This window comes from Aplysia californica, unplaced genomic scaffold, assembly GCF_000002075.1.
Source record: "Aplysia californica isolate F4 #8 unplaced genomic scaffold, AplCal3.0 scaffold00309, whole genome shotgun sequence".
NCBI lineage: Eukaryota > Metazoa > Mollusca > Gastropoda > Aplysiida > Aplysiidae > Aplysia > Aplysia californica.
Window position 1 is genome coordinate 281,203 of NW_004797579.1, and position 10,388 is coordinate 291,590.

Here is a 10,388-nt window from a genome sequence, read left to right on the forward strand (position 1 = left end):
CGCCTGCTTCCACCACATCAAGGCACGTACATAAATGTTCCATGATTTGGTTACAATTTTCATTTTTGTAGAAGAAAAGTGCTGGCGTTTTAAGTTCTTTCTGATTTGCTTCTCACTATGGCATCCAACAGACCAAGCAATTGACCTTTTTTGCAGAAGTTATAGATGAATTTATGGAAGACAGAGATAGTGATGATAATGATTTGTATGGGGTTCCTGAGTCAGAAACAGATGAAAGGAGTCAGTGACACTAAAAATAAAGATGCTTAATTGTTATTTGCGATACCAGCGCTAATTAGAACAATACTCCCTGGCACAGCTATGTAAGCCATGATGGGGAGTGAACAGGTTAAAAGAAACCGGTTACTTCTCTGTTGCTTTTAAAATAAAAATTGCTTGTCCATTGAACAAGAAAGGATTTTACACCCTCTAACATTATCAGACTTGTAAATCAAGATGAAAATGCAGGTAAGCATAATGAAAACAACAACAAAGAACTAAATTTTTAAAATAAGAACAAACATAAGACCTATAAACTTATTTAGAATCATTCTTGTTCATAAGATTTACCATCAAAGAAAGAAACCCCTTCTGCTCACCGATATCTCTGATAATCTTCTTCATCTTTTTCCAAAGAAGACAGCTGGTTGGGGCAGGCCTGGTTGCCAAGTAGGCTCAAGTATGTCAAGTTGGGGAATCGGGAAACAAGTTGCTCCAACAGTGCATCCAGATCTCGTAACTGGGTTATACAAACAGCATATGACGAATAGAAATCTTTTTATTTTTAAATAAGTGATCTGCAAACATATTGAGGAATGCATCAGAAAATATGTCTATTTCCAATGCATGTATCAGAAATTATGTCTATTTCCAATACTGATTTTCACACATCAGTATTTCAGGGATACTACAACAAAAACTACCAGGAATAAAAAGATCAAAGAATTATTAGAAATTTGTACTGAGACCAAAATACCACTGTAATAATTGAGCGAGTTTCACAAATATAAGCAAATCAAAAGAGGAATTAGGCAGGGATGCGTCATGTCACCACACCTCTTTGGCCAGAACAGTGAAACAATCCACAGAAACATAGAAGAAAGTCCAAGTCTCAAGGTGAATGTAGATAATATAAATATCATCAAATATTCCAATGACACAGTCTTAATTTCAGATTCAGAAAAGGACCTTCAATTTCTTCTAGATACTGTAGTGAAGGAAAGTGAGCATAAAGCGTTATTGTTAAATGTGAATGCATGGTAATATCCAAAAGAGCAGTAAACTCTGATTATAATCACATATAAGCAAAAAAGAAAAGATTAAACAAGTTTTACAACTTAAATATCTTGGAGATATGATTATATCCTCTGATACCCAAATGTACCATGAAAATGAAATGAAAATCACAATGGCTAAGAACAGCTTCAATAAAATGAATCCAATCCTGAAAAGTAAAAACATCTCAAGGACTACTAAAATAAGCACTCTAAAAACCGATGTGTGATCAACCCTTCTATACAGCTGTGAATGCTGGACAATTACCAAAGATAGTGAAAATAAAATAGAAGCAACAAAAATAGGGTTTCTCAGGAGACTAGAATTTCATGGACAGAAAAGAAATCAAACGAAGAAGTACTGAAAGAAGTCCAGGGGGACTGCTCACTAATTAGAACAATTAGGAATCGACAAATGCACTTTCTATGATACTTGACTCAACATAAGGGTTTTGAATATCTTTTTCCATTGGAAAGGTAGAAGACAAACGATGCAGGGGCAGACAGAGAAACTTCTTTGGAAAACCTGAACAGATGAGTGACGAGGAAACACAAGGGTAATGTGGGATTCTTAAAGAGCAGGTAAGCAGAGAAATGACTGGAGAACCATGATCATCCATGTCGGTTTCAGATCTGGCACTTTATATTTTATCATGATTCTTTTATAAGCTATGAAACAGGCTACAGAAAAGCTCAAATATAGATCTCAAGTCCCTTGAATATCATACTAATTATAATTTTTCAGTTTTCCGCAATGCAGAAATTCAGGCCGCAGAAATTTGCATGGCGAAGGAACTACATATATTATGTCAACAGTTTCACAAAAGTTTTAAACTACATAAGTGCATCTGTAATGCAAAGAGCTTACCTTATTCTTGTTGAGTGTGAGGGTGTGAAGCTCTTTGAGGAAAGGGAAGACAATATCATCCCTGATCTCATTGTTGTCAAGAACAAGCTCCTTCAGAAATTTGAAGTGCTCTAAACCTGATAAGGACCTGTATGAACAAAAGAGAAATATGAAAGATACCACACTATAACAAAACCACAAGAACCAACGTGCAATTTTTCAATCTGAGTGAAGATAAATTTGCAGAAAAACCAAATAAACCCACTTACAAAATAATGTTTCTCTAAAAAAAAATTATTTTTTTTACAAAAAGAACACAATGTAAAAAAAGAAGGTTACAACAATAACAACGAAAAATGCAAAATACTTCTTAATAAAATGCACTTGTCACAGCAGAAGCCTGAGAAATTAGTATTTTGAAATATTTTTAAAATTACTTAGAATTTCACTTTTTTTTAAAACATAACTTACTGCAATCTGTTGTAACTAAGATCCAATCGAGACGCTATGTTGCAGTAGTCCTGTATAAGATTCCTGGGTATCGCCTCAACATCAAATCCCAAGTAAGATAACTGAAAGTAAAGAAAAAACAAAAGCATGTTATATATTGGGACTCCTATGCTATTAAAATTCTGACTGAATCAGTAGGGTTTGCCATTTTTCATTTACTGGAGGAAAGCAATCGGGCCAATACTTTTCTTTGCATTTCTCCAAACCGGTGTTCAGTAGGGAGTGGTGAAAAAAATTAAACACCATCAAAACAGTTTAAGCTGAAGAAAGATTGTTGTGGAGAACAATGTCCATTTTTCTACAGGTGACCGCCTAAGGCAGAACTGATCAAAATGAAAAAAAAACTTTTCCCTTCTGAGGTTCCAACTGGAGGCAGACTCAAACTTAGAACTACCGTAAAGCAAGGCCTATTTTTTTTATGTTACCAAAGGGTCAACTTGTGGCCCACTTTTCAGTGGGATAAACCAGAAACTCGTCATCACAACATGATGATCAGCAGTCACTTCAGGCTAACAATAAAAATTAGTTTGAAAATTATGAATATTCGTCTACAGTACCAGGGGCAGATAAATGATTTATAGCAAGGTACAAGGCGATGAGAGAATTCCGTGGCCATCTGAGACAGGTTGTTTGAACAGTTGGTAGAAAAAAATGTAGTGGCTGCAGCCGCATTGGAGAGGTTTTTGTTGTACACAAATAGAACAAACGCAAAGGAAGAAATGGAAAGAGGACTAATGAAAGTGCGACTACTATTGACACATTTTTATTGTCTGTTTAAACACATGCCTCACAGTTTAAAATTTCCACAAACTTTTCAACCTCCAAACACATTTCTGCACACATGTGCAGTACATTTGTAATGTTAAGATCATAATTCTATGGATGGAAACAAGCTGGAGTGCATTTGATTCTGTATATTTTCTACAGTCTAATTTTACATTTTAAAATGTTCTCACAGATTTAATTTTCAGGTTTTAACAAACAGAGACCTATAGTCACTCACTATCTATAGTACAATAGGTACATGTATCACTGAGAAAATTATCATCCCTACCACATGTGTCAACCGATATGAAGTTTTTGCTTCATCATTATGATTATGATCACTCATGAACTGAAATAATAATCATGACAGCTACCCTCCAGAATGTCACAAGCACTCTCAGCCTCACATCAAACTCCTTCAGACCTGGTCTCCTCTCTCAATATATAGACTAAAGAGGATTTTTAACACACACACAAAAATCCCAACTAAGGGCTACGTCTAATAAATATATTGTGACATATCTCTGTCTACACCCTTACCAAACAAAGGAAGAGAAGACTGAAGAGTCAGAGGAGAGAAGTATGTTGACATTGTAATGGACATAAGATTATCATTTACGATTCTTAACGGTCATTATAAATTCAGACTAGTAATAATAATCACATTACATTATTTCTAGATCAGAAAAATATCAGTCGCAAAAAGAAAGAGATGAAGAACTGCAGATCTATAAGCTGCATCAATTGACTGTCTGAAAAAAGCTTTCCCATATAGAATAAGTGATTATTTAAAGATAAAGCCTCAAAATCAAATGTTCATCTTCTGTAGGACTGAATGCACATCCCGTTCCCCCGGATCTCATTAATTAGGCTTTGGTGTGAGGAAGGTTGCACACGGGCCATGTAAGATAACAAAAACAAAGCTTATGGGTAAAACTTTTTCACCAAAAGTTCACAACCAGAGAGAAGAATCATAAAAACAAACCTTCAAAGTTTTTTAATAAGCATTTTACGGCTCCTGCAACACAACAGGTCATATAAGTATAGAAGATTAGCGGTGTTGCAAGAGAGTAACAAACACAAAAAGAAGGAGGAGAGATAAGGGATATTTCATTTGACAGGAAAGAAGGAGCAAACCACACTAGAGCAACAGCCAACCAACCATCCACAATCATAAAAACAGATGCAGGGAAATTGTCCTGACATGGTTCTCTCTGTACAATGTAGATGTACATCTACTGTATTCTTGATACGACAGTCTCCACCCACTGAGAAACTCCAGTCTGCACCACATGAACAAATAAAAAGGCACACAGTCAAATGAGTAGCCACAAGCAAACTAAGCTGATTCAGCCTGTTCACAGCAGCTGACTGTCTCCTGTGTTTTAATTTAATGCATAACCGCGCAGAGCGGCTCTTATATTTTGCTCCTTTTCTTCACATAACTTTCATCTCTTCTTTTTTCCTTACCACTTACATTTCAAACCTTTTTTTATGGTATCATAAAATGGTACTCTTTATTCTGAACACCTATTTGCCACAAATAGGGGTGTTATCAAATTTAGATTTCTTTATTAACTTTTTGTGAGACAATACATGAGGCTACAAAGCGGTCGCAAATTACATGTATTTGAGTCCGGAGTGAAAAATTATCTGCAGGCTGAATCAGATCATTCAAAAATCTAAAATAAAAGGCTAGATTTAGTTTTGCTAGAAGTTTTACTGCACTTGTAAGTGCCAAAAATTTGAGGCGTCACAAGAGGGATGAAAGGAAAAGAATGAGGAGAGATAATGAAGATCCATATTTGACAGGAAAGTAAAGGCTAACTACACCACAGCACCTGCCAACCACCCACTAAAAAGCTAGATTACAATCAGACAGACAGAGAGTGGTGATTTATGAGCATACTTATTGTCAGCCAGGCTGACAGATAGACAAACAGACAGACAGACAGACAGAGAGACAGACAGACAGACAGACAGACAAACAGACAGACAGGCAGGCAGGTAGGTAGGCAGGCAGGCAGGCAGGCAGGCAGGCAGGCAGGCAGGCAGGCAGAAAGATAGACAAAAGTGTATAAAAGAGTCTGAACACAAGATAGAACAGAGTATTCACAAATTCAGAGCATAAAGAGCTTCATATAATTCAATACACAAGGTTGAATCTATCAGCAAGACTGTTGAAGACATGTATCACGTTCATTAGTAAAACGATTTTCACCATCAGATAAAGTATAGTAAGCAAGATGTTCATGCAAACATAATGTGAGGCATCGTAGTGAAAAATTACCCTTGTCAAAATAATGAAATCAAAGAAAACATTTTTCTGCCTGTTGTACTTTTAAAAAATATTTTGCTCAAGACCTTTGATATCAAATCAAAAACACATCTCTGTGTGGATACCATTGAAAAATGTTGATGCATAAAAGATACCAAAAAATGTAGTTTCCAAGAGACACTCAAGCCATGGAAGTCACCACATTTTGGCAGACATTTTCTTATTAATTTTTACCTCTGACACAAGGTGACCCCTCTCTCCTTCAATCACAAATGTCACAACTTTTTTTCCAAGATAGACGGGCATTTTTGTTCCCTCAAAGGCAAGAGAAATAAATAAACTTCGACAAATGACAAACATTTTTTTACACCAATAACTACACCAGCCAAAAAAATTGGCGAGCTCTTATTTCATTATGTCAAAGCATGTGTACATCTAACAGTGTGTGTGTGTGTGTGTGTGTGTGTGTGTGTGTGTGTGTGTGTGAGTGTGTGTGTGTGTGTGTGTGTGTGTGTGTGTGTGTGTGTGTGTGTGTGTGTGTGTGTGTGTGTGTGTGTGTGTGTGTGTGTGTGTGTGTGTGTGTGTGTGTGTGTGTGTGCGTGTGCGTGCGTGGCTGCTGAGTGCACTCTATATGTGATTTTTTTTCCCCAGTTCCAGTCACATACATCTGAAGCATTCATAATAAGAAACAGACAATACTTTTCAACCAGTAACCAGAAAGAGTAGCTGCAATGCAGAGATAACAGAGGAGGTTTTAATGTGTACCATTCTTCAGTAAATCTGACCCACAAACTATAAATAAATGTGTCCACGACTGTCCAGCGGATCAATAAATTAAATTTAAAAACCTTTACAGAAATCTGAAGGGGTATTGCTTCACAACACACACTTATGCGAAGCTGATGTCAACAGTGTGCTCAAGACTTTTCTTGTCTTGTTTCACGTTACAGAATGAACACCAACAGATAAACGATAGCAACTGATTGTTGATAAGTGCTATTGTTAACTCATTAACTGATACGTTGTCGGCCAGCTGTTCAGATGTAGCAAGTCAAGTAAAATCTTATTTTTACTGCAGTTTCATAATCTGTAGCATAAGTTGCTCGTGCTCGTGAAATATTTTCTCAGAATTCTGATTCTAAATAATAAAAAAAGCAAAACAAAAGACGTGATAAAGGTGCAATTGTTTAAAAAATTGAAACAGCTATTTTCCTCTCCTGAAAAATGTATCTTTCTGGGCTTAGTACATTTGAACAGCTTGCTAGTGATGTGTGTACAGTTCATCTCCTGCGTCAATCAGCACTCAGTCACACAATGTAATACACCACTGATAACATTATCTTGTCCTGACATAGTCATTGTGTCATGCACTTCAAACCACAGGGGTAGCCTTTCCAAAACCATTGTTCATTGTTCCAGGAAGCAACATCCCTGCACTCCCGACATGTCCATTGACGCTCCGTTGCTCTCTCCAAAATGTTGCCGAGGGTCCTTCCACTGATTGTGCCAGTGCACATCTGGTTGAACCAACAACCAACTCTGCGCTACTAGTGGGGTTGGGGGATGTGAAGCAGTGAAGGTCTTTAATTCATCTAGCTTTTTTTCCTTATCCACTTCCTCATCAACTTTTTTTTTTTCAATTTCTTCATCAAATCAATTCTTTCTTTAATTTAACGTCCACTCCTTCTTTGTCAGCTCCATAGTCTGCATTTTCCCCCCTCTCCTGCTTTTGACTTTGTTTTTGCGTTACCTTCTTTTCCTTTTATTTGTTTTTCCTCTATAAGCTTTTAAAATAAACTCATATCATAGATTCACCACAGTGCTCATTATTCTGGGTATTTCTGTTGCATAAGGCAGAAACACGTTTAGATAATGAGTAAAACTGGAAAAAGAAGCCTCATGTTCATCTATTACCCTTTCAATAGCGAGGAAGGATAGATTCTACTGCGAAATATTGGAGTGGTATGAGAAAAAATGGTTAAACCTAATGAATATAACCAAATGGAAAAAACTCAGGAACTGTTTCCACCACCAGACTCACAGGCAAAGAATATTTGAGAAATACAGATGAAGATCAAACCCCCACAGCATTAATTAATCTTAACCTTATCAATTTTTATCAGACATGTTCCTACATTACTCAAAATATTTTAAAATAGTTGCCCACTTAGAAAAGACTTTAACACTTTGCCATCTTATTTTGGGGAAAATCCAAAGAAACTGGGTGGTACACATCGCTAATCGGCGAGAAAAGGTGGCAAAGTGTTAAATATATTTATATTTTACTTAAAGGCAAAAAAAAAATTGCTCAAGAACATTGTCCAGTACTCTTTGTCCCGCAAGGGAGATGTACTAAAGGAAAAACTGAATAGAGATGGGTTTCGGACAAGATGATCAATTATAAAAATTTGACAGCATGAATCTTAATCACAACTTAATCACATGAAACTAGCAATACTAGCATATATATATGGGGGGCTCTCGTGGCCTAGAGGTTAGGGTGTTGGCCTCTCGTTCAAAGGTCCCGGGCTCGATTCCGGGTAGCGACCCAAAAAATTTTCTTCTCTAAAAAATTGTCTCCTTTCACATCCTTTCCTGATCTCTAACAATGTTCTGTTGTCTGCTTTCATTTCCACTTTCTGCCCCCACCCCCTCACCTCCTTTGCCCCCTCCTCTCGGCTCCTGACTCTTTCTGCAGCCTTTCTACTGCTACTCCTTGGCTCCTCCTAACTGCTGTCTTTCTGCCACACCCCTGATCTTCTGGTAGGAAAGATCTACACCTAGCCTTCTCGGACAAGGGCGAAAAATCTCGGAGGGCCCGTGTGCAAGTTGCGCACGTTAAAGATCCCTTGGTGGTCTAAAATCGATAAGAGTAGGCTTCGGCCGCCACCCGGGCAAAACTCAAAAATTTCCTACCAACAAAAAAGTATTAGGTGTGTCCCGCGCGCTCATATGACCTTATGCAGTTGCGAGCGCCGTAAAACCCTATACTAAAACAAAACAATATATATATATATATATATATATACAGCAGGCGAACCGGGATCTTAACCGATAAACCCAGGGAAGAATCTATGATGACCTATGTTAAGGCTCACAATCGGTAAAATGGTCTCCCTCCTCTCTACAATGAACTGACGTGCCCCCTTGGTGGGTTTAAGGCATATGACGAGCAAAGAGTGGTTTTAACTCAACTGCCGGTCAGGCCCTCCGTGATTATATGGGATGCGCGCTAACCGATCCAGTCACTTGCGTCCAACCTTTGACCCGTCGGCACGTCTACCTGTTCTCCGAGAAGGAGACACCGGTAGCGGCTAGTTTGTGCTCTTCGCTGTGGATTATTTTGTGTGTGTGTGTGTTCCCCTGTCCCTTGTTTCCGAAGCGGATTCGGTAATGTATAAAACTTTTATTATTTTTTCTTACATAAATTACTTGCATTATAATACTGCTATAATAAAAATTGTTACTCGCTGACATTATTACCACAGCACATCGCCCCCACCCACGGTCTCGGATCCCCTTCAATTGGCTCTCTGAGCAATACTATCGCCTTCATAGGCACATTTCTTGCCCTCTGGGCTCCTCGGCATTGCCCTAGTGGCTTGACAGGGTTCAATATTGTGTTTTATATAGTTAATCGTTTTATTTTTTTTTAAACGAAGGACACATCATGGCGGACACTGAAGACATTTTGTCTGTACATGATCCCTATTTAGATGAGGATGAGATTCTTGCGGGGTCGGAGAGTGTTCCTGAACCTTCCACGAGCCGAGGCAGTGAACAAAAACGTATCACTTTTCCCTACTCTGCTCAGTCAGATACTGATATTATTCAAGATGCACTACAAAGGAATACGGAGGCAGTGGCAGCGTTGGTGAGGTCAATGAGAGCAAAAAAGAAAAGAAAAAGGAAAAGGTCAGTTTCTTCATCTTCGTGTGAGTCCCCCATTCTAAAGCACAAAAAGAAACGCTATTACAAAAGCAGCGAGAAACGGACAAGGAGAGTGAGCGAGACTACTCAAGCATCTCATTCTAACCTTGAAGAGACCGGAAACGTGTTATCAGATGGCGAGCTAATAGACGATCTGTTCTGCCCCCCTAACAATGACTATCGAGGGGAACGAGACGAAGGGGCGTTAGGTGCGGCAGGGGATTGGTTCGCGGAGGCGAACAACGAATACGAGGTAGACGAAGAGATAACGGACCCTCTGTCTGAAAACCTCGCAAAGTTTGTGGAGAAAAGATTCTGCACAACAATGAAAAATGATAAGATGAAAGAAAAGGTAAGTAAATACAAAAGGCCAGGCAATTGTGAAGCGCTCCTGGTACGACAAACAAATCCGGAGATTTGGAAACTGTTACAAAGCGGGGGGAAAAAGAACGATGCCAAGTACACCTCGATCCAGAAAACGATTGCGAAAGCGACTACTGCGGTGGCACAGTGTGCTGACCTTTTGGTCAAGGATGGTGAAAGCAAAAGGCCCATTGTCCAAAAGTTATTGGACGTTATCTCCATCCTGGGACACTCCCAGCAGAAAATCACCAGCCGCAGGAAGGAAGCACAAAGGTGGGCCTTACCCATGAACATGAAGGGTATCTGTGACGTACCAATTGACGGTACTAAATTCCTCTACGGGGACGACATAAAGAAAACTATTCATGATGCGAACGAACAAAGAAAAATGGTGCAATTTTCCTCCCCACGTGCCACTCAT

At 38.6% G+C, this 10,388-nt stretch overlaps 1 protein-coding gene across 1 annotated transcript in view; it reads right to left on the bottom strand.

The window, feature by feature from the left end:
- The window catches only part of LOC101845858 (leucine-rich melanocyte differentiation-associated protein), a 39,556-nt gene that overhangs the window by 15,046 nt on the left and 14,122 nt on the right, over positions 1 to 10,388 (bottom strand). Inside the window, exons 2-4 of the mRNA XM_005102036.3 lie at positions 2,593 to 2,693; positions 2,143 to 2,269; positions 600 to 739 (exon numbers count right to left, since the gene is read on the bottom strand). Of these exons, the coding sequence (XP_005102093.1) occupies positions 600 to 739; positions 2,143 to 2,269; positions 2,593 to 2,693 (368 nt within the window). The remainder of the gene's footprint in view (positions 1 to 599; positions 740 to 2,142; positions 2,270 to 2,592; positions 2,694 to 10,388) is intronic.